At 32.7% G+C, this 26,858-nt stretch overlaps 1 protein-coding gene across 1 annotated transcript in view; it reads right to left on the bottom strand.

Annotated features, from left to right (window-relative positions):
- The window catches only part of Cwc27 (CWC27 spliceosome associated cyclophilin), a 212,955-nt gene that overhangs the window by 184,349 nt on the left and 1,748 nt on the right, over nucleotides 1-26,858 (bottom strand). The window contains exons 2-7 of the mRNA XM_026390852.2: nucleotides 19,161-19,257; nucleotides 15,587-15,699; nucleotides 12,596-12,739; nucleotides 10,373-10,471; nucleotides 9,645-9,748; nucleotides 7,816-7,885 (exon numbers count right to left, since the gene is read on the bottom strand). Of these exons, the coding sequence (XP_026246637.2) occupies nucleotides 7,816-7,885; nucleotides 9,645-9,748; nucleotides 10,373-10,471; nucleotides 12,596-12,739; nucleotides 15,587-15,699; nucleotides 19,161-19,257 (627 nt within the window). The remainder of the gene's footprint in view (nucleotides 1-7,815; nucleotides 7,886-9,644; nucleotides 9,749-10,372; nucleotides 10,472-12,595; nucleotides 12,740-15,586; nucleotides 15,700-19,160; nucleotides 19,258-26,858) is intronic.

Below are 26,858 nucleotides of genomic sequence, written 5' to 3'. Positions count from 1 at the left end.
AGAGTTTAATTCAGATAGAGACTGGAAGGCAGAATAATGGCCTCCAAAGATGTTTATATCATAATCCCTGGAACCTGTAAATATTACCTTACATGGTTCAAGAGACTTTGCAGGTATAGCAAAGATTCTGAAACGGAAAAATTATCCTAGATTATCAGAGTGGGTCCAATGTAATGATAACGGTCCTTGAAAGAGAAAGACAAGAGAATCAGTTTCAGGATGATACAATGAAAAAACTTTACCAGTCATTGCTGGATTTAAAGATGGAGGAAGGGGCTATGTAAAGGAATAAAGGCAGTGAAGTTGGAAAGGCAGAGGAATAGATCCTCCCAGAGCCTCCTGAAAGAAGGCAGCTCACTTATACCTATTGCAGACTTCTGACCATCAGAACTGTAAGACAGTTTATTTGTTTTGCTTCAAATTACTAAATTTATGGCAATGTCACCATGGTAATCCAAAACTAATAAAGTAATGCATCTTTTTAAAAATCAATAAAATATAAACAACTAGAAAGTTAAGTAAATTAAAGTTGCACATAACTTGGTGTGACAGATATATCTAATAAACTAGACTGTTCAATATTCTGACAACCTCTGTGACAATGGCAGCAATCTGTATCATGCTAATACAACTCCCAACTTTGGGGATAAGTTTAATTTCATAGGCTAAAGTAAAATAGGACAAAACATTCTTATTTATTCTCAAAAGCAGTTTATTTGTCTATCAATATAGCCTTTTCTGGGTAAGAAAAAGCTCTTCTACAACTCTGGGTCTGATGTAAAAATCTTAACATGTCAGTGAGAGAAATACTGTGTATTGCTTTGAATATGGAGTAATTTCATCACTGTATCAAAATCTAGTTATTGGGAAACTTTTTAATGGACCTATAATTTAACTGGCCTTATGAAAACTACCTTTCTGACTGTAAGCACTTACTTAGAAAATATTTTCTAAGATTTACACAAAAATTATACACAAGTATTCATGAATGAATTTTAAAACCCAAACAGACATTTGTATGAAACTACTATTAAAGAAAAACAGGATCATCAAAGGGACCTTCCATATAAAATTCTTCAAATATTTGAAGTCTAAGATCATATTTTCATTTAGTGTTTGCTTCTCCAAGTATATCCTGTCCCTTAAGCATTCTCTATTCAAGTGGTTTTGGGCATTGTTCCCATCCCTTTCACCACCTTCCCTTGTTCAGGATGGATCTAGTTTGTCAATACGTTTCTTAAATATGTATAGAACTGAACAAAATGCTGCAAATGTGATCTAGACAATGCAGAGAATGTTAAATTCCTTACTCCAGATATGTTAATCTTAATAATTCAACTGGGGCTTATTTAGCCATATATATTCTGATGATTTTATTGAACTAAAGTATAGAATTTACATGTATACCCAATATAGTTCTACTTACTTTAAAAAAAAAATAGGCACAGATTGACAACAAAGCACCCATGAGACAGAAATATTCAATTAGTTATAAATCTATCTGACTACACCATCTCCTGGATCACATTTCTTCATGTTATTCACAAGAAAATCATGAGAGTCTGACAATATGTTTTTCTGAATCCAAGATACGATTATTATGGCATCCCTCTATCATGCAATCCTATCAAAAAGGAAATGAAGTCAGTCTGGCAAGTCACTTAACCAGTGTCTCAGTTTCCTCATCTATAAAGAAAGGAAGTTGGACCGGATCCCTTTGTGCTATAAAATTCTATGATTCTAAAGAGATTTTATCAGGTAGTAGAAAGATACTGGAATAAATAAGGGAGGAAAGCTAACCCATGTGGGAGAGACACCCTGTCATGAATAAACAAGTGGGGTGATGGAGTGCCTGTAATCCCACACTGATAATCCACAAACCAGAGAGGACTATCTTATTTCTCCTCTCACATAAAGTAATGCTTCAATTCAGACCTTACCAATTATTAACTTGTGATCAGATGGATTCTGGAATAAAGCTTAACACTAAGGAGTCACTGAAATAAGAAACTTGATAAGCAAATAATAATGAAAACATTATTTTAAAGCCCTTTAGAAATATTTAATTTCATGCAACTACTGAAACTGCAAATTGTTATTAGTGATTCTAAAAGGCATTTACTTGGCTTTGACACTAGTTATTCCACAAATGTAAAGATAGTAAGGCTAAATTTTTAAAAACTATATTGGTTATATTTTCTCAATAGTCAGCTAGCTTTCCTTTTTCTTACCAAGCTTTTATATTACCAAAAAGATAAAATGTACTTGAGGCATGCTCATAGTCTGAAGAACTGTACCTAAGCAAAATAAACAAAAAGACACTTCCATTTGAAATCAGTCCAAAATTTATTTCATGCACTCTAGAGCAATTTCCTTTTCTCTAAGCACACAAATTTCAACAATTTTTTGTTGTTCTCTTTTCTCAAACAAAACTACCTGCTTGTCCATTATATAAAGTAGACAAACCAGCTAAATTCTGTAGGCCAGAAATGCTGCAATGTACTAAGACACACTCACAGAGGAAAATAGGTTGTTGATGGGGCATGATGTCATGTGTATACCCATGCTTCCCAGGACTGCTCAAACTATTATCAGAGACCCTCAGGAAGGGCAGTACTTCTACTGTGCCAAGCTTTTGGCTTCCAGAGGCTGAGCTGCTCTTCAGCCCTCTGGACTGGTTAGGCATGAGGACTTCAGTGTCTATATAATAATTATAATCATATTAGATATTGTTTTATACTTTTTAGCTGAGAATAAAATACTAACTATAAAATATAGTTTATTGCTCTATTTTAAGATATTTGACTTTCAAAGACTTTTTCAAGATTTCGTAATGTAGCAAAATAATGATTATCTACCTCCTTATCTCATAATCTTACCTAGTACATATTATTTCTATACTGCAAAAAGAAAAACTGAGACTCAGAAAGACTAGGTTATTCAAAATCACATAGTGTCAGTGAGAAATGAAGCTTCAGTATGGTTTGTATGATCACAAACCAAATTGATTCCAACACACTGTCATTCATTTATGACTCAGAATCTACCTCCAACGAGCTCTTGGCCCACGACTCTATGCAATTAAAAAGGCAGAGAATAAAGTGCATGATGTTAGAGTAGTATAAAATGAGAACACAGTCATATGCTTCTTGTAATGATAATGGGGGGGAAAAGAGGTTTTTAAAAGGAAAATATAAAGGAATACAAAGAGGCCTAGATTAAATTAGAAAAAGATTAGGAAAAACCTAAAAGACACTTAGAAAAATAGTATATTGGGTGTTTGAAAATAAATATGATTTTGATATCCAGAGGTTGGATGGGACAATTGGACAATTTATACAGTGGAAAGACCAAAGGCATAAAAGAAGTGGGAGAGAAAGAAGGCACAAATGCAGAATATCGGCCAATCAAATCTGCTACTGCAAAGTTCCTACATTTTCCTGTCATGCATTCCAGGAAAATTCCTTATAAAAAAAGTCCAGCTTCCCAGGCCCCTTCCTTGGAAATTCTGATTGAGGGGATATGAGATGGGACCTAAGAATCTTGTTTTTTAGAAGGTAGCACAAGTTATTTTATCACCAGAGAAGTTTAAGAAGTGATAGATAAAAGGGCCAAGTTGGTGAAGGAGAGTCCTGAAAAGTAGAGACTTGAAAATAACAGGCCAAGAAATTTAGTCTTATTTTTATAATCAGCAGAGAGCAACAGTAACATATTAAGCTTCAGGAAGGCCACTCTGATAGCTATGAGTGGAAGGAACAGCAGAGCAGTGTGTAGAATAATACAGCAGTTCAGACTAGAGATATGGAGGACCCGAATAAGGATAGTAGCAGATAAAAAAAAAAAAAATGGATCTGAGATATTGCTTTGGTGAAAACTTGCTAGAATAGTGCAACTAACTGGTAATACAGAGAAAAAGACAAAAGTCAGAACTGAATCTAAAGTTCTTTGGAGGATACTGACACCAGGGAATAGAAAGAGGAGTTACAAAACAAAGAAGTATGGGAAGAAAAGATAAGGAAGTAAGCCTTGGCCAGGACTTGGATAACTAGTGACATATTCACATAGAAAGGTATCCAGTAGGCAGCCAGGGAAAAGAAGAATAAACAAGTCTTAAAATATAGATGTGTGGTGATCATTTTATCACACAGCACCCTGCACTCCTGTTAAAGAGTCAACTGAGAGAAATAACAATGACACAATACTAGGATAATGATGCTCCTTTGATAATGAACTGTGGGTTGTAATTTTCTTGGCAGAAAGGAAAGACTTTACTTAGTCTTTCTATACCATTCAAAGTGTTTGTCTCAGTTTGAAGAGTGAAAATAAAAAGCAAGCCAGCATTATCTTCATGGTATTCTCTCACAGTGCAGTCTTAACAGCAAACACAAATTGTTTTTGGAGTGAAAGTTCTCAAAATAAATCAAATTAAATATATCATTTTTTCTAACTGACACAATAGGAAGCAGCAGAAAGAAGATAAGCTTTGAACATTAACACATGCTGCTGTTACATAGAATCAAACTAATTTCCTAGTTAAGTCAAAGTAATTCTGATCAAAACTTTCTTTAGACCAGAAATTTAACTTCAAAACAAATATTCATAAAATAACTGCTTTCTCACCCCTGATTTCCAAGCCTGCTCAACGGATTATTAAGGACCCTATGGGAGTTGGGGAAGGGCAGGTGGTCAGCCACTGTGCTGCACAGTTGCCTTCTACCTCAGGATTCTGTTCTACTAGTCAAATTTCTTAGCAGCCTTTTAGCCTTTCAGGAGACAGCTTTTACAGCATTCACATTCAAATTAGAGACTTAAAAAGCTTCAAAAATCTAAGTTCAAAATTTTGATTCCATCACTTCCTAATTACATGTTCTTGAACAATTTTAACCCAAGTATTCATTTCTTTATCTATATAATGGGAATTTTAAAAAGTCTATACAATATGATTTTTACAGAAATATATAAATAAATATTTAGCACAGTTAGAAGATGGAAAAATAAATCATTATAATGAAGTATAATAAATATTTTGATGGCATAGACAGATTATCACAAAAAGAAGTATTTAGCTCAACCTGAGTGGGAGTTCAGTGAAGGAGATTTCAGTCAGTTTTTTCATTGCTGTGACCAATGTACCTAACAAGAACAATTGGAAGAGGAAAAGTTTATTTGCAGGCTCAAGGTTTCAGAGATCTCAGTTCATAGATGGCCGACTCCATTCTTCGAGGCTTGAGGTAAGGCAGGATGTCATGACAGTAGAGAGTATGACATAGGAAAGTAGCTGGGAGCATAGCACCAGGAATCAGAGAGAGCACTGCTCAATAAGAAGCAAATATATATGCCCAAAACCTGCCCCTAGGGACCCACCTCCTCCACATCCTCTGGGTCTATAGCTATCACTCAGTTAAATCCTTACAGAGGAATTATTGCACTGATTAGATTAACAAGCTCATAACCTAATCACTTCACCTCTAAACCTTACATTGTCTCACACATGAACTTTTGGGGAATACCCTAATATCTAAACCATAACAAGGAGGGAGGTAGAAATAATTATGAGGTAATAGCGAAGCTAATCTTAAGACAGAAAAATGAGATTAAAAAAAAAAAAGAATAAGAGTGCATACTCCAGACTAAAGGGAAAACAGGGGTGGAGTTACTACTATGAGAAGGCAATGGTGGATGCAAGGCAATTTGATATCTTCAGAAGACATCAATATAAAGGAATACTGGTAATTCCAGGAACTAACATCCATAGTTGTGTCCATTCACATATATACTTAAAAAAACATGGCATATAGTAAATATTTTATTTTGATAAGATGCAAATTTGAATTATGAACAATACAAAACTAGTTCATTGACATCTACAGAAGATAATTCCTGAAATATCAAGTTGGCAGTGATTCATGATATTTATATGGACTAGGGAAAGGTTTTCATGTAAAAATAAATTTAGTTTTTTTAAATTTTTTTATTATTTCCTTTTAGCTATACATATATTAGGGTTTGTTTTGACATAATTTGACATAATCATAAAATCATGGAATATAAACCCTCCTATTCAGACCCCAGTGCTTCCCTCTTCCCCTTCCTTCTCCCTCCCCCAGTTTCTCTCCCTCTATTCTACTGATCTTTCTGCTATTTATTTATGGGTTTTCTTGATGATGAGATTCACTGTGGTATATTCATATATGTACATTCGAAAGTTAAGCCAGAATTCATCCCACAGTTTTTCCCTTTTCCTGTACCTCTTCCTTCCCCCTCAATCCCTTTCCTCTTCTCCACTGATCTCCTATTTTCATGGAAATGAAATTAGTTTTGACATCTAATATGGAGACATTTCCTAAAGCTGCTTAGAATAATGGATAAGAATTCAGAAAAAATATCCATCTTTATCTCCGAGAATTTAGAATGTTGGTATACTGGAGGTAGTAACTGAATCAAAAGTATCTAACAGATTCCTTAAAGACACAGTAAAGATTAACAAAACTTATGAGTTGGGTGTGGTGATACACACTTGTTGTAATCCCAGTGACTTGAGAGGCTAAGGCAGGCAGATCACAAGTTCAAAGCCAGCCTCAGCAACTGAGCAAGTCCCTAATAACTTAGCAAGACCTTGTCTCAAAATAAAAAATTTTAAAAAACTTTTTAAAAAAGGCTGGGGATGTGGCTCAGTGCTTAAGTACCCCTGGGCTCAATCCCTAGTACCAAAAAAAAAAAAAAAGAGAGAGAGAGAGAGAGAGAGAGAGAGAGAGAGAGAGAGAGAGAGAGAGAGAAATCCCATTTTAATTTAATTTTAATGCAAGGAGTATAAATGTGCCCAACATTAAAAATATTTATCTCCCCAAACCATGATCACTAATAAAAGAAGCACAGAGATAAAGAAGAAAAAACAAGGATAAAAAAAAGATTAAAAAAAATAATGTACTTCTAAGTCAATACTATTATTAATGTTGGTAAAATAAATAGGTGACTATGTCAAGTAACTAAGGCAGTATGAAGTAACTAAGTTATGATTACTATGATAATGATTTTGAATTGAGGCCGCAGTACTAAATTACATTCAAGAAAGGAAGCCATAGCAGAACCTTTGGGAGTAAAATCCCTATGAAGGTGATTTTCTTGGGGCACATATACCTGAACTTAATCCAAACAATGGTAAGAGACTGCAGGCCTTTCAGCAATTTGTTTTGTGATAAAAGTGGGTTAAAGGAAAACCACAGTTAGAACTGGAAGGATTGGTGAAGTAAAAGGCCAAGAGACAACATACAATCTAAAGACACAGATTTTATAGTTGGACCTGAGTTCAATTTCCAGCTACTTACGACTTATGTGATTTTGAGCAAATTATAACCTAAAATGAGGTAATAATTACACCTTTCAAAAGGCTTGGATGAGAACTAATGAAGCAAACAAAATATATGCAAGTAACATTGATATGAAAATGAGTTGGCCTGTGACTATTATAAAAATGGTAATAATCATTATCATCTAGCAAACCAAACAAGTAGAAATTAAAATCTGAATCACAAAGTTGAACAATTCAAAAGTCTTCAGGTCTAGTTTTAACTGCTAGAAAAATGCCAATATTAAAAATAAAGAAAAAATTCAACAATTTTAAGAAGGCAAATCAATTCAAAAGTTATTTTACTGACCACCAATTATTTTACAAAGCATCCAAGGTAAACTGACTTGAGTGTGTACCATGTAAAACGTACTGTTCCAAGTACAGCAGAAGTAGGAGATATAAAAATGACGAAGAAGTACATTCTGATCTCTTTTGTAATTCAGATGAAAGGACAAATTAGAAATTACCTGACTAACTCGATTTACTTCCTCCTCTTCTTCCTCAGCTTCTTCTCCAAATGAAAGTAAACTAAAATTTCTAGTCAAAAAAGAAAAGAATAAAAAAAGCATAAAAGAGAGAAAATTAGAAAAAGTTAAAACTCATAAACATCCTGTTTTTAAAGTAATAGGACAGAATTTGCAAGAAAAAATACATTTTTTTAAAGAACAGAATATTATTTAGTCTTCAGCAGAAGTATCCTAAGCATCTATAATTTTCACTAAAGGCTTTTGGACTCAGACCATTGATATTACATATATAAAACTAATGACCAAAAATCCTGAACATTACCATATATACTGAGTGAAGTATAACAGAAATAAATTTTTGATGTTTATCAAAACTAGTAGCAAAATGAAGATTTCTGAAAAACTAATAAATCTACAGACCTGAGAGCACTATAAAGTAGCAATTATTCTTGTATTTGGCAAAATATATTTTAATATTTTAAAATTAATCAGAAACATAAAATTGTCAGATTATATATACATATATATGTATATATGTGTGTGTTATCTGTGTATGTGTGTCCAAGGGAGAAAAAAACTAAGTCTTTCTACTCTGATCCTTCACATTAAAATCTAGATGTAAGTAATGACAACAATATCATCCTAACATTATATGCTATGAATAAAAACAAAACACTATAAAACACACAAAAAAACCTTTTGAGATTGTTGTCAAGGTAATTATAGTGCTGACAGACTATATATAAATATAGTGACAATGACCTTTCATCCAGAGATAAATTAGTCAAAATAAAAGAATCAAAGAACAAAGAAAATCCAATATATAGCTATGAATAAAAGTTACACTGCCACAAAGTCTAAACTGCTTATTAAAGTGCCTAGTCCTGTCTGAGAGTTTATAGAAGCAATTTAGTTTACTTTATTTTGTAGGATATAAAGGAAAGAAACTAACGTGTATTGAACACTTATAGGGTGTCTTCACATAGACCTTTCCATTTAATCTTCTTAACAACCAGATGTTATAGTTATGATAAGCACCATTTTTACATGATGAGATAACTGAAGCTTACAACAATTAATAAACTTCAATTCTTATCAACTGTGTTTGATGGGATTAAACATAGAGTTGTCTGAATCTAACATTCCTAAGTACAATAAAATCTCTAAAAAGAATGTTATAATTCAGTAAAGGAGTAGGTTGAAATTTAATTCTCCAGTATCTGCTTTAATAAAACAGATAATAATGTAAAGAATATTAACACAAACTATTGAAATTTGTTTTTTAAAAAAAATTTATTTTTGGAGAGACTGTCTTCAGTAAATAATCTAGAATACTGAATCTAGAATAGTATTTTTAAAACATTTATAATAAGATTATTTTTAAGAGTATCTAAAAAAGGAGTCAAAAAGTTAAAGATATTATACAATCATGTAATAAGATTACAAATATTTTTTATATTATTCTTTATACTCTCCAAATTCTTTATACTAAGTAAGCATATATTAACTTAAAAGAAAGCAAAAATGTTTCTCAAATAATTTATATAAATAATTGGTATAGAGAACACAAGGCACTTATGTATTTATTAACACAGATTTTATGTGGACATCTGAAATGATACATTTTTAGTTTAAGTTAAAGCTATATAATGTACTTAAATACAAGAAATGCCCATTTAAAAAAAGCCATAGACTTATATTATGATACCTCCCTGGTTCAAAGGAGTCTTTCCTTTGCTAATCAACAATTAATATAAAAGGAAATAGAAAAACTAAATAAATTAGTGTTGCTTTTCCCAGTTGAAGAAAAATGTTTCTACTATGATTACTTTGTGCCTTTGGGTTTCAATTTCTTTACTTCTTCTTCTGGTTTCTCTTTTTTGGGCTTTTTAATTTCCCTTGGAATGATGTCATCAAAAGGATTAAACAAAACCTATGAAAAGAAATATGTTGAAAACATTATTCTATTTTTTAAACTTCACTCCAAAAAAACCAATATTTAATTGCATCAAAAGTGTCCATATTTCCCCCCATAAATATTATTAGCATAGTGATAGATCTACTACTTGAAGTACTTCCACTTATGTGGTCTCACTGGATTCTTCCAAGAAACCTATGTGCTATTAAGTAAAGGATATTCTGTCTTATCTCTGTTTTACAAAAGGAAAAATACTTAGGAAAATGTAAATGACACACAGTAAGAGAAACAAACTCAGACATTTTGACTCCAAATCAAATGCTTTTAAGGGCCTTGCTCCCTTCATAAAAAATAACTCTTTAACTATGAAGTCATTTCTTTAGGCTAAAATAAATCTAACTCCTCCAACTTTCCAACATGAGTTTTTCATTCATTGGACTATCATATAAAGTTTCATCTTAGAATTCAAAACCTTTACTTTTTTACTTTAAAAAATTCTTAAATCATAAATTGTGCCTAAATACATAAGTGAATCATTGTATTTAGTACAAAACCATCATCCAGTAGTTTAAACATATTAAGTCAACTCCTCTTAAATGGCAATTGAAGTCCCATATCTCATAATAATCATGCTCCTACCTCACAACTTTTGATTTTGTGTGGATTACGTGGTCGTTCGTCATCATCAATATCTACTTCTGTGAGTCGCAGCATGTTATATACCGTGTCCCCTGTAACCTAATAAAAATATAAAATGTAATTGCAAATATATTTATTTATCCTTTGAATTAGGGGACTTTTGTAAATACTTTGTAAATAGTTAAAAGAGAGTTTCAGAGGCTGGAATTATAGCTCAGTGGTAGAGCACTTGCCTAACATGTGTGAGGCACTGGGTTTAATCCTTAGCACCACATAAAAATAAATAAATAAAACAAAAGTACTGTGTCCATATACTACTAAAAAATATACATACATACATAAAAAATAATTTCATATTATTCCATAAGAATATATGTATTAAACATAATGCAAATAAGGTGACTTCATTTTAAGGGAGAAAAGCACAGATGGGTTCAATCTCTCGCTAGGCTTTTGGATAAATTTCCAATATGTACTTAGTACCATCTTTTACTAAAATTAAAAATGTAATTCCAATTACCATCTTATTGAATGACAAGTTTTCAAACATCATACACAAAATTATATTTTAGAGTAAGAGGGTAAGTAAGTAATAACAATGTGATAAACATTAAACAGACACCTCAGTCAATCCACATAAACAGCTAACTAATAATAACAATCATTATTGTTCTTCTATATTTAAAAAAAACGAGACTCAAAGAGGTTATAGAGCCAACAATAGTGGCTTTTCCAACTTATAACCACTTTGCTAAATTTTTTCACTAATGTATAAATTATACAGTATCATTTGTAAAAGATAGTACAAATGTAACTTAAATATCATTTTATTATACACTCTTTTAAAAAGCTTTTTAATTATACATGGACACAATATCTTTATTTCGTTTATTTATTTATTTTTAAGAATTTTTTTTAGTTGTATATAGACACAATGCCTTTTTTTTATTTATTTATGTTTTTATGTGGTGCTGAGGATCAAATCCAGTGCCTCTCACACATGCTAGGCAAGCACTCTACCACTAAGCCACAACCCCAGCCAGGTTTATTCAATTTTTATGTGGTGCTGGATCAAACCCAGTGCTTCACATGTGTGAGGCAAGTGTTCTGCCACTGATCTATAATCCCAGCCCCTATTACACTATTTTTTTGTAAAAAATAATATGGAGGAAAAATCTATGGTCATTAGAAAACCTGAGATGGGAGTGTCTTGAAAGAATAGGCTAATCTATATTTTCTAAACATAGTGTTAAAAATTAGACAACAGGGGCTGGGGATATAGCTCAGTTGGTAGAATGCTTGCTTGCCTCACATGCATAAGGCCCTGGGTTCAATCTCTAGCATCAAAAAAAAAAAAAAAAAAGACAACTAATTACATTTCATGATTTTAATGTGATTCCTTTAATTCAACATTTCCCAAGATATAGTTTTTCAATTGTATTGTTTGTTTTTTCCTCTTTTATCATCACAAAATCCAGTTTTGCCTAGGATCTGAGAAACCAATTCTTACTAAACCAATACAGGGGGCTAATAAGCTAGAGGTATCTAATAGGTCTAAAAATTAAAATGTATAGGAATATATTTATGAGAAGATAGAAGAATGAAAGAAGAAAACTTTCAGGATACCTATTTATTGGGAATTATTGAAAATTCTATGGAAAGGATATGCCCTGAAAGGCATTAAATGTGAGCAGAATTAAATTAGTACTATCCAAAGTAACATTTCCAATAAAAGCTTTCAATATCAACTTCTATTTTAAACTAAAGGGAATTAATAAAATTACCATTAATAAAGTAAACTTTAAACTAGTGTTATGTGACTTTTTTTTTCAGTGCTGGGGATTGAACTCAGGCCCTTCACACACATGCTTGTTAAGCACTCTACCACTGAGTCACACCCTCAGCCCCTAAGTATCTTTCTAAAAATGTAAAAAACATCATTGCTGAATGGCATGGTAGCTGATACCATTAGTATGATTTTTAAGGACAGAAACATTAAATTCATAACAAACAACTGACTTGAAACATGATAAAGAATTCACAAGTCTTCTAAAGTTCATTATAATAGGAACATATTCCATCATTTTTTAAAATAATAAATCAATTCAAGGGATATTTTCATGAAGGCAGCTGTTAGATAAATTCATCATATCTGTCACAGAACCTAAAGAATCACATAAAACCAAAAACCAAATCACAGGTTTAGGACAACAGGACACAAACCTTTCCAAAGATGGTATGCTTATTGTTAAGTTCATCTGCTCGACCCAGTGTAAAGAAAAACTGGCTGCCATTATCATGAGGACCAGCATTTGCCATGGCAACCAGTCCTCTCCGATTAAAACGCAACCGTGAGTGAAATTCATCCTGAAGCATAAAAAAACAATTCAGTGAATGTTCTCAGTTACAAGATACTTCATTTCATATTCAATCATTATGCAGCTAACCAGCAAGGTCCCATATAATGTCTAATAAAAAATTGCTAAAGTTTTATTTAACTGATTTTCAAGTATAATCAAATCCAAAATTTACTATTCAGTACTCTTAAACTTGAATTCACTAGCCTGTGTCTTCTAAATATACTCAGACATAAATACAGCCTATTTTGTGGAAAGTTGCATACGTACACATAGAGCAAAGAACTCATTCAAAGGGGAATAGATTTCTAAGATTCATTTCCTTATTTTCGTAGTCAAAATCATCAAAACTTTTAAAACCTATTATTTCTCCAAGGAATTCAGCTTTGAACCATTGTGAAGTCTTCAGCTATTGCTCCTCCTAAACTCTTTTAAATGTCAAGAAATAATCCTCTCTTCCTCTTCCTCTTCTTCTTTTGATTCAAAGAATCTACCAGGATAGTGCTAATGTGATTTGACACAGTCCTAAGTTAAATATTCTCTTACATGGTACTGAACTCATTTGCCAGTTTTCAAAATAGCAGGTAAAAGCCTTTCTAAAGTGGTTTTCTGTTGGGACCTCGGCTGACCACGGAAATGCAATCGCTGGGAAAGAGGAAGAAAAACCACTGTTGGGAAATCCCCAGTCTTGTGATTCTGGTTTTGTGATTCTCCATGTACCTGACAGAGAGAGCTTGAGAAATGGCTTCCATATACATGCCTGAACAGCCCCAAGATATGGCTTCCGCAAACATAAAGAATAACTCCCCAGCAACGGGGCACACATACCTAATGGGGTATTGTTTCTGTAACTAGGGTAACGGGGCTCTGTTTCTGTAACTGGAGTGCCTAGGCTACCCCAATCTGGGGGACACTCTGATCTCTGATTGGCCCCTGTCTTTTGCCCCCACCTCCCTTCTCCTCTCTCTATATAAGTCCTCTCCCTCCACAATAAACTGAGTTGCTGTGCCATCTCGGCTGACTCAACTCCCGACTCTGTGTGATTTTTGCCAGGCAGGGTGGCGGGCCAGGTCGCAACACTCACCCTCTCGCTCAGCCCGGAGACACTCACTAGCTAGTCTAGTGATTCTCCCCAACCACTGTGGGAGGTTGGTCCGACAGTTTTCTTGTTTTTATAGGACTACTTAACAGATTCCTTAGTCTCTGAGTTAACATAATTTGCATCCAGACCTGATACTGGAATCATATGTTATATAGCATGTTATGTAATCAATACTTGTCATAAAAGAAGTAATGAATAATTCTTAAGAGATCTGAACTCAATGCATCATAACTCTGAATAATGTGTTTAAAATGACCTAACTGAAAATAACAAAACAAAGATTTCAAGTTAGGAAAGAACTGTCAAAAAGAGCTATTCTGTTACACCAAATAATAGAATAAAGGAATGCTTCCTACAAGAATGTAGGCTCTAAAACCATGAGACATTTCACCTTAGTAAAATATAAAATAGTCTTAACAGTTACATCTGAGTTTTTTTTAATAACCATTCACATTTTCTAAGATCATTATCTAGAAATTAAAGCAAAATTTTTACTATTTTGCTCAAGAATCATACATCAGACTATGACCCAGTAAAAGATGAAAGGAGACTCCAGATACTCTACCCCATTAGAACAAACACAAAGTTCTTTATAAATTCCCCTATTTAAGAACTATTAATTTTTACTCACCCAAAGGAATTAATGTTGGTACCATCAGACTAATAACAAACACAATTTTTAGCTTTTTACTTAAACCCTCTACTGTTCCTTACTTTGTTTTGTTTTTCAATAATGGGAATCAATCCCAGCACCTCATGCATGCTAAGCAAGCACTCTACCAATGTGCTATTCCCCTGGCCTCTTAATTTCTTCAGTATGATATTCTTTTTCTTCTTAGATCTGTGTTGGCAATTAAGAAATTTCTCACTTACTCTTAACTAATATACCTTTTTATAAAGCTTTCTTATGTTGCTTCTTCTATTCTCCTTGTGGTTTCCCATTGTGGCATGCATTCTGTGTTAGAGACTATTGTGTATAATTGAAAATAAATTTTGCTAAGTGAGACTGAACTGTATTCCCTCAAAAATTTTACATTGAAGCCCTAATCCCCAATATGACTACATTTGGGTCTGGGAGGAGGCAATAAAGGTTAGATGAGGTCATAAGGATGAGTCCCTAACCCAAAAGGGTTCATGTCCTTACAAGAAGAGGATAAAGACACCAAAGTTCATTCTCTCTGCCCTATGTGAGACCTCAGAGTAGGAAAGCCAAATACAAACCAGGGAAACACCTCACCAGGATCCAAATTGCCAGACATAATGATCTTGGACTTCCCAGCCCCCACAGAACCATCAGAAATAAACTTTTGTTGTTTAAGTCACACAGTGTGTGGTATTTGGTTATAGCAGCCTAAGCAAACAACTCTAAGATTCCAAAGGATTTAAGTAAATTGTTTTAAAATAAAATAGCATATGCAGTATTCTAAAAATGCTTTATATTTATAGAGATGCAAAGATTAGAAAAAGTCAGACATCAGAAAATATGTTATATGGTCTTTTTTATGAATCACATTATTTTCACTATCATCTTTAGTTCTACCTGTACTCAATCTAACATAAAAGCTTGCAATAAGACAACTTAGAAAGAATATTTGGTAGGGTAAGTGTTGCTCTTATCCTTGCATGATTCTAAATGACAGTTGGTTTTGTATACTAATGTGAAATTATTTTTATTCTTGTGGAGCACAATCATCTTCAGTTAAACAATCCAAGCTGACTTGCAAAATAATAATGATAATAGTAATTCAGTCTTACTTTGAATGGGGCTCCATAGATAGACTCTCCGCCAGTCCCTGTGCCAGTAGGATCTCCCCCTTGGACTATAAAACCAGGCACAACTCTATGAAAAATGGTGTTGTCATAATAAGCTGAAAAAAAAAGTTTTTAAATAATTTATCAATTTCTAAAATTAAGTGTTATCTATGGTTATCAGAATTAATATGTCACTAGAATCACACGATTTATTTTCCAGAATGTTAAATAGGTTTCCAAATCAAAACTGTTTTTTTCTCTACTTCTTATAAAGTATTTACTTTCAAAACAGCACATGCTTCAATAGAAACCTTGGTAGTGGTTGTTTTGTTTTTATTTCCAAGATTCTCTCAAACTCTGGATTATTGTTTTCAGAATACAAATCAGAGAAATAGAGCTCATGTGCAAACACCCTATTATCCCAAGTCAAAACATTTAAAAAGCAGGATATATAAGACCCATATATATATTACAGCGGAGGGAAGTGGGAGACGAAAGAGGTCTTTGTTACCTGTGTCTTCAAATTTTAAATTATGCCATCCTATTCTTTTTCCTTACTTCTTATTAAGTCTTTCATGATGTCAGCTTTTTCTTTTAAGGTTTTCTTTAAAATTTTCCCAATCATATTCTTGTGGAATGCATAAAATTTTATAATATCATATATAAATGAGTATAAATTTTCTAGAATCTTTACACCATAATTTTGTGTTATATCATGGTTGGCATGTCCAATTTACACAAATTTTTTATATCTACTATTTCTACTTCCCTATAACTTATTAATAATTGCTGTTGCACTATGAATTTAAAGTTGTTCTGGAAGCAAACCATGTGTTATAATAGATTTTGCAGTTTTCAGTTTATTTTACTCTTATATTTATGCATCATATTCATAAGTTTTTTGAATAAGGAAGCTTTATTAATTTATCACATATACTCATAATATCCTCCTGAATGCTATCTACTATTGAAAAAACAAAGTTAAATGAATCTCAAATACGAAACAGAGTTCCTATGTTTCCACTGTAATTCTACTATTTCTCATTACAGTTTTTATTTCTGGCTGTCCAATGGTTTTATGATATGTTTTGACTAATTTACATTTCCAGTCCAAATACATACAGGAATTTATATTTGCATTATAATATCAGCTTTCTGTATTTTTTCTAATAGAATTGTGTTTTGTGTTTAATTTTGCATATTGTTTTCACTGATAACTTTTTTATATCTAAAGTTCATTTGTGATGAGTCTGCCCTATTTACTTTATCCTCTCCGGTACTTTTTTAAACATATATTTTAGTTTCATTAAAAAAACTTTTATAACTTGTGGCATGTTAATGTACACATTTATATTTTTCACTTCTAAAGAATGAATAAACTACTGTTAATGGAAGTAGAGGATAAAAATAACTGAAGGATGTATCATGAAGAGACAAGGCAAAATATTGGCATGAATATTATGGGCATAAATTAATTTTATTCCTTCCTTACACTTCAGATAAGTAATGAAATTATAAAAGGTATTCATTATAATACAGTTTTGACCTGACAATTTATTAAAAATTACTCTCATCATAAATATTCACCTAACTATACTACAAAGACCTAAAATCCAAGATTTAGTTTGTATAATAGTAGATCTTTTGTTTTGGGAAAGGCTGTGATCTTCCCTTTAACTATTTTACATTAAACAATTATATATATATAGTATTGATTTGAGTGTTATAAGATCAAGGAATCAACTTGAAAGAATCTAACTGGGGTTTTCTGAATTATATTTTTAAAACCTTGACTTTACTCATTTGTGAGTATCTTTTTCAAATCATTCTTCTCAGGCTTCTTGTTAGCCTTTCCAATAACAATTCAATCTTTTATCTGCTAAATTAAGAGAATTACTCTGATTATTTTTCTTACTATTTTTCTATTCTTTTTTCTTTCTTCTTGTATTCTTATAAATTGAGAATGATTTTTTTGTTGCCATAATTGAGCTTCCTCATCATCCAACTTACCAACCTCATTATTTTTCTTCATTGTTATTTTATATCCAGATATTTTCTGTTTCTTCCATTTACCTGGATATGGTTTGTAATTTACCATTCATTCTTTCTAATGTTTTTGTAATTTAACTCTCCTCCTGTAAAATTTGAGCTTTTTATTCTTTAAAACTTCTTACCAGAAGCAAGTCTGACTTTTTTGAGTCTCATGTGCTTCTTAGCTTTGTTGACAGTTATTTGAGGCCTCTCTAACTAAACTACCTGTCTGACTCTATTTCCTTCCTGCCTGCCATAACAATTATTAATAATGGTTTTTGCAGACATCTTCTTTCTCTTCTCTCTCTCTTTGTCTTTTTTGTTTTAATTTTATTTCTTAAATCTTCTCCTGGTATTTATCTATTTGGAGAGTTCTCACTATCCCATAATACTAGATACCGTGGATTCTCTTTTTACATCTTGTTTCTGGCCCAAAATGCTATTTTCTGATACTTTAAAACATATTTTCTCTAAAAATCATATATAACTTAGGAGGACTATGATTTGCCACCACTAAAGATATTCAAAACCATATGCAATGTATTCTAAAACCCAACAAGACATTCTAAAAATGTTAGAAATGTTTAGTTTGATAAGAAAATATTGTGAAGTGGAAAACACTCAAGTGAATGTAAATTTCTGTAACATTTTTAAAAGAAAAGTCATCACCTTATGATTCAAATCTTAAAAAAAAATAGACATTGATAATAACATTAGTGAATGCTAGATGGAAGACTACAGAAAAACTGGAATTTTGAACAGATATTAAAAGCTAGGTACTAAAAAATGAAAAGAGAAAACACTCTTAAACAACAACAACAACAAAGGAAAACCAGTATGAGGATATTCATGAAAGTGTAAGGAAAGTGAAAGTGAGAAGGAAATGTTCAGGAAATAAAGGTAATAGCTGAAACCACATGGTTAATGCAATGAGAAATAAAATTAGAAAGCTAGGAAGCCAAACTGCCTGAGAATTCAAATATTAGAAGATTAAATAGAAGAAAAAGAAATTAAAGATGAAAGTCAGAAAGACCAGATAACAGGCAACTGCAGTAAGGAAGGTGAAAGTCAAGGCAATCTGGGGAAAAAAAATTTGATAAATTTAGTCTTACATTAGTTTAGTTGTAGCTGACATTATAAGGTTCCAGAAGAAAAGTCCACTAAGTCATTCCATACTGGTGCTAAGAAGGGAAGAAATGGCTGGAGTTCTAATTGTGAGAGCCATTTGCATGAAAGTAATAACAGAAGAGTGAAGACAACAGAACTAGAGACAATCTTAGGAAATATCTGTATTTAGAATATTAAAGAATTAAAAAAATGATCAAAGTATTATTTGCTAAAATAAATTTCTGTTAAAACCATATAGGTTTATTTTGGAAAAAGTGTTATCTCCCCTCTCTATTTTCTGACACATAGCTCAAGACCATATCACTCATATCAACACGCACTACTCATTACCACTATCCAACACCAATCTTCAATGTTGTGAAAAATACACTACAGTTTATTTTTAAACTAACTATGATTTCTCAAGAATTATAATTACCTTCCAAACAAAGCTGAATGAAATTTCTGCAAGCTTTAGGTGCTTCTTTTGACCACAATTCTATGTCAATATCTCCAGCTGTAGTTTTCAATAAAACCTGCAGAAAGAATATTATATCATTATATTAACATTTTGATAATGAGTTGAATCACTATTCAATTTGAAGCATTCACCAATGACTTTCTGATTTCAGAACATTAGAAACTGCTTGACTTTTGTTTTTATACTAAACAAAATTTCAAATATGCACTGTAAATTATTATACATTTAGATCTCTCAATATATCATTTTCAGAAATAGTTTAGGATTTAAGAAAAAATAATATATACCATTTTTTAATCACAGAAAGAACTTAATTATTTAAAGATGATAATCAAACTTTTTATAATTGTTTCTCATCATTATTTCCAATAAAATTGGTGTATTAAGAAATTTAAATGCAGATTCATTAAATTATGACATTATAATTTTATAATTACTCATTTATAATTACACTGTGACTCTACTTTTTCATTTGCTACTCATAATTTATGGAATAATATTCTTAATCTAATTCTGATTCAGACTAAAATGATATGTTTTAAAAGTAAATAGAAGCCTTTGATAACTTCCTTTCCACCTGCTCATGGCAGTGATTACTTCTTGGTTAAACAACCAGAACCCCTAGTGAGTATGCAGGAGGCAACAGTTTATAACTGACTTACTAATAACCACAAATAACAAAAAGAAGAAGAGGAGGAGGAGGAAGAAGAGGAGGAAGAGGAGGAGCAGGAGGAGGAATGTTAAACCCTAAGTTTGAACACTATGGCATCCATCTTTTCCCTTTTTGCCCCAAGTACACCAAACTTGATCAATGTCAAAATTGTGGCCACCACAATAATTTAGAAAGTTCTTACAAATAAAGTATATGCAGTGTACACTATTTTAAAAATAACTGATTCTCAGAGAAAGTCACCATCATTGATAGAAGCCATACTTCTTTTTTTCCCCTAAAACTCCTGCATTAGTTTTCACAAAAACACTTTTTTGGAAATGGAGGAAGCATACAAACCATTCAATTAACTCCATGCCCCTGCCTTGTAGGGATGCCTAAGAGTTGCAAACTGCCCAAGTTAAGAAAGCTGAGTTAGCAAAGCAAGAAGAGCATTTCAGGACTGGGGCTGTAGCTCAGTGGCAGAGCACTTGCCTTGCATGTGTGAGGCACTCAGTTTGATCCTCAGCACCACATGAAAATAAGTAAATAAACATTTTGTATCCATTTACAATTAAAAAATAGTTTTTAAAAAAGAAAAGCATTTCAATCACCTCTTTCTATTCAGTACATTTTTTGCTACAACTACCCTTCAATTTCTATTTCAGAAGTTCGGATAATGCTGCCATGAATTTTTATAACAGTGATGAATTCAGGGGCTGGGGATGTGGCTCAGCGGTAGCGCGCTCGCCTGGCAGGCGTGCGGCCCGGGTTTGATCCTCAGCACCACATACCAACAAAGATGTTGTGTCCGCTGAGAACTAAAAAATAAATATTAAAAAAAAAATTCTCTCTCTCTCTCTCTCTCTCTCTCTCTCTCTCTCTCACTCTCACTCTCTCTCTCCTCTCTCACTCTCTCTTAAAAAAAAACATTGATGAATTCATTAAATCTTTCTGGGCTTCTACAAGCTACATAGTTCTGCTACAAATACTCTTCAGTGACCACGAGAATGGGAGAAATGAAAATATCTGCACTGAGGTAGATTTTTAAATAGTTTCCTTAACTGCTAAGGAAATATAAAAGAATTAGAAATGCAAACATGCACAATTTTCTTAATCCATTTAGTACCAAACAGGGAACATTTGCTAAAATGTCTCCCATGTCAGCTTCTATGCCAGACATTTTGGATACTTTATTCCATTAAATTCTAACCTACAAGGTAGGTATTATTAATCCCGTGTTACTGATGAACAAACCAGAAACTCAGAATACCTTTATCCAAGATTTCACAGTGAATGATTTAAGCCAAAAGTTCAGACTATAAAAAATATAGAATTTAAGCCAAAAGTTTTCAGACTGTAAAGAATATAAAGAATAAAGCTTTCCCTATATCATCATACTGCCTCCAAAAAGTTCTCCATATTTTCTATACTATTCTGAAAAAAAAAAAAAAGTTCTTCAAGTTCTAGAACCCTGCCATATATCTCAAAAGAAATCCCTGAGATTGCCCTGGTCACAACTGATTTGAGTAGAGAAAAATGCTTAAGTCAAAAGCAATTATATATTGGCTGAATATATGGAAAGTAAGACCTTCTAGCATAGCTTGGCATGAAACAGTGCACAAGAGATATTCTATAATGGATAGAGACAAACCAACCCAACTTGATTCTCACTTCCCTGGGAAATAAACATTAGGCTATAAATGGGAAGACTGAAAAACTCCTTCTACTGAGAACGGATCTGGAACAAAACTATGCAGTGTCTTCTGATTTTTCCATGAAGCTTGATATACATCCAAATCTTTAAAGTATTGTACACCTAAAAAGACATTATCCTGTCCTATTTCATTATCCCCTTATATAGCTAAAATGAGGCACTATTTGGTAAAGAAAATGTTAACACGTTTTCTTTACTTTGTAAAGCAATGCTCTCCAAATTTTTTGAAAGTGTGCAAACTGATTAGCAAAAAATTTAAAAAGTCCTGGCACAGTGGTATTGCAATCCCAGTTACTGCAAACCTGAGGCAGGAGGATCACAAACTCAGGCCAGGCTGGGCAATTAGCAAAAACCAGCCTCAAAAATAAGTAAATAAATAAAAAGTGCTGGGAATGTAACCCAGAGGTATAATACCTTTGGGTTCAATCCCTAGTTCTGTGAAGGAAAGAAGGAGAGGGAGAGAGAAAGGAAGGGAAGGAGGGAGGGAGGGGACAGGAGAAGAGAATGAAAAGTGAGGCTGGAGAATAAGTAAAGGCTTAGAGCTCATTTCTAAAACTTAAATATATGTAGTACTACATTGCTGTAATATATATGATATATCAAATAAAATAAGATTTTATAAGATTAAATAAACAATATTTTAAAATAATTCTTATTTATTATTAATGGTATAATGAATCTGTTTAAGTTTATTAAAATATAATCCACATATCAAACATTTCACCCTTTTAAAGTAAAAAATTCAGTGGTTTTTAGTATAGTCACAGTGTTGAGCAATCATTGCCATTAATTCCATAACATTTTATCACCCTAAAAAGAAACTTTGTACCCATTATCAATCAGTACCTATTTCCCTATGGCACAATAATCTACTTTCTATCTGCATGTACCTGCCAAATGGACATTGCGTATAAATGGAATCACTGAATATGTGGCTTCTTTCATTTGGTATAATGTTGCTTTCAAATTATTCAAAAGGTCTATTTTCTTTTTTCCCACACTTAGTTTTCAAATGTCTTGAAAACTCAATCAAGAATATGAAAAGTGCAAGAAATAAAATCAAGAATTAATAAAAGGGATGGACTCAAACTAAAAAACTTGTTTTTCAGCAAAACAATCAATGAGTTGAAGAGAGAGCTTACATTTCGGGAGCAAATTTTTGCCACATGCACATCAGATAGAGCACTAATCCCCAGGATATATGAAGAACTCAAAAAACTTAACACCAAAAACAAAACAAACAACAACAACAAAAAAAAACCCAATCAATAAATGGGCTAAGGAACTGAATAGGCACTTCTCAGAAGAAGATACACAATCAACAAATACATGAGAAAATGTTCAACATCACTACCAATTAGAGAAATGCAAATCAAAACTAAGATTTCATCTTCCTCCAATCAGAATGGCAGCTATGAAAGACACAAACAACAATAAGTTTTGGCGAGGATGTGGGGGAAATGGCACACTCTTACATTGCTGGTGGGATTGCAAAATGGTGCAGCCAATCTGGAAAGCAGTATAGAGATTCCTTGGAAAACTGGGAATGGAACCACCATTTGACCCAGCTATCCCACTCCTCGGTTTATACCCCAAAGGACTTAAAATCAGCATATTACAGGAACACAACCACATCAATGTTTATTGCTGCAAAATTCACAATAGCTAAACTGTGGAACCAACCTAGATGCCCTTCAGTAGATGAATGGATAAAGAAAATGTGGTATATATACACAATGGAATATTATTCAGCATTAAAAGAATAAAATCATGGCATTTGCAGGTAAATGGATGGAGCTGGAAAATATAATCCTAAGTGAAATTAGCCAATCCAAAAAACCAAATGCCGAATGATTTCTCTGATTTAAGAATGCTGATTCATAATATGCTGAGGGGGGATTAAATGAACTCTAGATAGGACAAAGGGGAAAAGAGGAGAGAGCTGAAAGGAGGGAGAATAGGGGTAGGAAAGACGGTGGATACAATGGTCATCATTACACTAAGTACATGTATGAAGACACAAAGGATATGATTCTATTTTGTGTACAACCAGAGATATGAAAAATTGTGCTGTATGTGTATGAAAAAAATCTCATTGTGTATAATTTATATAAAATGATTAATGAATAATATTATATTCTTTTTTATTATTAGCTCTTTGAATTATAATATATATTTATACTCATAGCATATCTCAATTTAAATACTACTTTCATCAGAAATATTAGACCAGTAGACTTCATAAAAAACATATTTATAATTTTGTTGCAAAATTGAACATTATTAAATAATTGAGTCATAAAAAATAAAGAATATGAAAAGGTCATATATGATAGTACACACCTATAATCCCAGCAATTCAGAAGGCTTAGGTAAAAGTGTCACAAGTTGGAGGCCAGCCTCAGCAACTTAATGAGACCCTTAGCAGTTTAGGGAGACTATCTCAAAATAAAAAGGACTAGTGATGTGACTCAGTGGTGAAGCACCCCTGGGTTCAATCCTCCACAACAAAAGAGAGATTGTGCAATGGTTTCTATACTTATAGTGATAAGTATTTCAAACAAATATATATATATATTTTTAAAGTTTACCATTAACATTAATAAACAAAAATTCATATTTCAAATAATCTTGATAATAAATTCATAATTCTAAATTTTTCACAGACTTCCCATTCTGAGGCATCAATTCTACCATTTTCTTATTATTTGACTATATTTATACTAATATTATCTTCAATATGAAATTTGTGAGGTTTCTAAATCCAGTTAGCCAGTCATTAAACCACATCATGATAGAAAAAAAGTGACTGAACAAGTAATTGAACTTACATGATTTTTAAATATATATAAACTCTTACACTTAAACAAATAAAAGAGAAGATAAATACAAGTAGATGTAGATTTTCTCCCAACTTCCAAGAATGAATGGCTTTTCACATTTTAGGATGTATGTACGTACAATCACTGCTATAAAAAAAAACAAACCAATGCACATCATCCCTCCCACCACAGGCTACCCAACATCAAAGATGACACTTCCACTTACTATCTTTCTTAGCTTGGGCAAGGTATCTAACATGTGTATGATTCAATTCTCCATCTATAAACAGGGATAATATCTTCATAGGTTTGCTGCAGGACAAAATGAACTACTCTAAAGACTGCTTAGAGTAGTGCTTCACAAATAAGTGCTCAAAAAATGAGAGCCATAATCATAAAGAAAACAAGTAATAATAAATGTTGGTGAGGATGTGGGAAGAAAGGTACTCTTATACATTGCTGGTGGGAGTGCAAATTTGTACAACCACTATGGAAAACTGGAATGGAACTACCATTTGATCCAGTTATCCCACTCCTCCATCTATACCCAAAGGACTTAAAATCAGCATGCTACAGTGATGCGGCCATATCAATGTTTACAGCAACTCAATTCACAATAGCCAAGCTATGGAACCAACCTAAGTATCCTTCAACAGATGAATGAATAAAGAAAATGTGATATAAATACACAATGGAAAATTACTCAGCCATAAATAAGAATGGAATTATGGCATTTGCCAGTAAATGGATGGAACTGGAAAATATCATGCTAAGTGAAATAAGCCATTTCCAAAAAACCAAAGGCTGAATGTTCTCTCTGACATGGATGCTAACCCACAACAAGGGAGGGTGGGAGGGGAAGAATAGAAGTTCATTGGATTAGAAAAGGAGAATGAAGGGAAGAGAGGAGGAGGGGGATAGGAAGGACAGTAGAAAAATAGGACATAACTTTCCTATCCTTGATTTGAATACATGACCAGGGTAACTCCACATTGTACACAATCACAAGAATAGGATCCTAATTAGAATAAGTTATACGCCAGGGAAGTATAATATGCCACAATGCATTCTGCAGTCATGTATATATATAAAAAAAATAAAATTTAAAATGATAGCCATTATTATTCTAAATATTATTCATAGATAAATATACATATTTTTGCTCTAGGCAATTTATTCCTAGCAGTAAGAATGCACATATGGTTGGGCTACCTTGACTACATGGTTTCTTAATTGTTTCATTTGACAAAGCTACTGAATTAATAAAGAAGGCTTGACTCCTTCCTCCTTTGGTCATGACTACTTTGTCAGACCTCAGTGGTTCCTTTTCTTAAAGGACCCAAATAAGATGTTGGCAATTTAGATTATGTGATCATAATATGGAGAAATTTCAACCTCAATAGATTATCTTATACTTATGAAAATCTCTATCAAGTGCTACATTTCTGTGCCTTACCTTTAGGAGCTAAGTTTAGAGCACAACACAGCAAAATAAGACACTTATGGACAACATCCAGGGGTCAATAACTGCCATCGTGTATCAATTATTTTCTAAGTTGATACCATGCTCTTTGAAGGGAGGAATTTTGTCCCATTTATTCTAAATATCTCTGTATACTTTCAATGCCTAATGTACCATTAGACAGTAAAGGCATTAAACATTCATTGACACACTTGTAATTATTACATCTGCTTTACATTCTTTCTTGGCCCATGCTCTCTGCAGTACAGAACTTTAAATTTTCAATCTCCTCAATCCTTGTGCTAGAAAAAGTCCCAAATGGATTTTGGAAAAAAACTTGGATGAGGCATGCCTTATGTTCTCTTTCAGCCCATTTCTCTTCAAAAGACAGGCTGCATTAATCACAACTTATAATTATACCTTTATTTACATAATTATTTGTTCAACATATATTTCACTCAACTGAGTGCATAACAGGTATGAAGCAGTCCCCCCCCTCCTCAGAGCATCTCTTAAACCTAATATAAAGCCTGACATGTGTTGGATGCTCAATAAACATTTATAATGTATCCTTGTCAAAGCTTTTCATCTATATGACCATGCTAAACTATCCTCTAGAATAAAGCAACTAAATCTTCCTTCAGTGAGCAACAGTATACTTCAAACTCCTCAAAGCTTAGTATATTTCAGAAGTTAAGAGAAATGTAATATTAATTCACCCATCCACTCATTCATTTTTTCAGTAAATATTTGAACTCCTTCTACTATGTGTCAAGCACTATTCTAGATTCTTGTCTCTGCACCTACAGTGTTTGCATTCTACACAGTAAAGGTAGAGGACAGAATACAATAAACAAATAATAAATACTGTAGGAAAAAAAAACATAAAGAAGTTAAGACAGCCAGAGATAATGGGATGCAGGGCCTGATTAAGGTTTGCAATTTCACAGAAAATAGATAAGTAAGGCCTTCTTGCTAAGGTTGACATGGGAGCAGTAAAACAGCA

The sequence above is a fragment of the Urocitellus parryii genome, chromosome 1 (genome assembly GCF_045843805.1).
Source record: "Urocitellus parryii isolate mUroPar1 chromosome 1, mUroPar1.hap1, whole genome shotgun sequence".
NCBI classification, from domain to species: Eukaryota; Metazoa; Chordata; class Mammalia; order Rodentia; family Sciuridae; genus Urocitellus; species Urocitellus parryii.
This window is presented reverse-complemented; position numbering and strand designations above follow the sequence as displayed.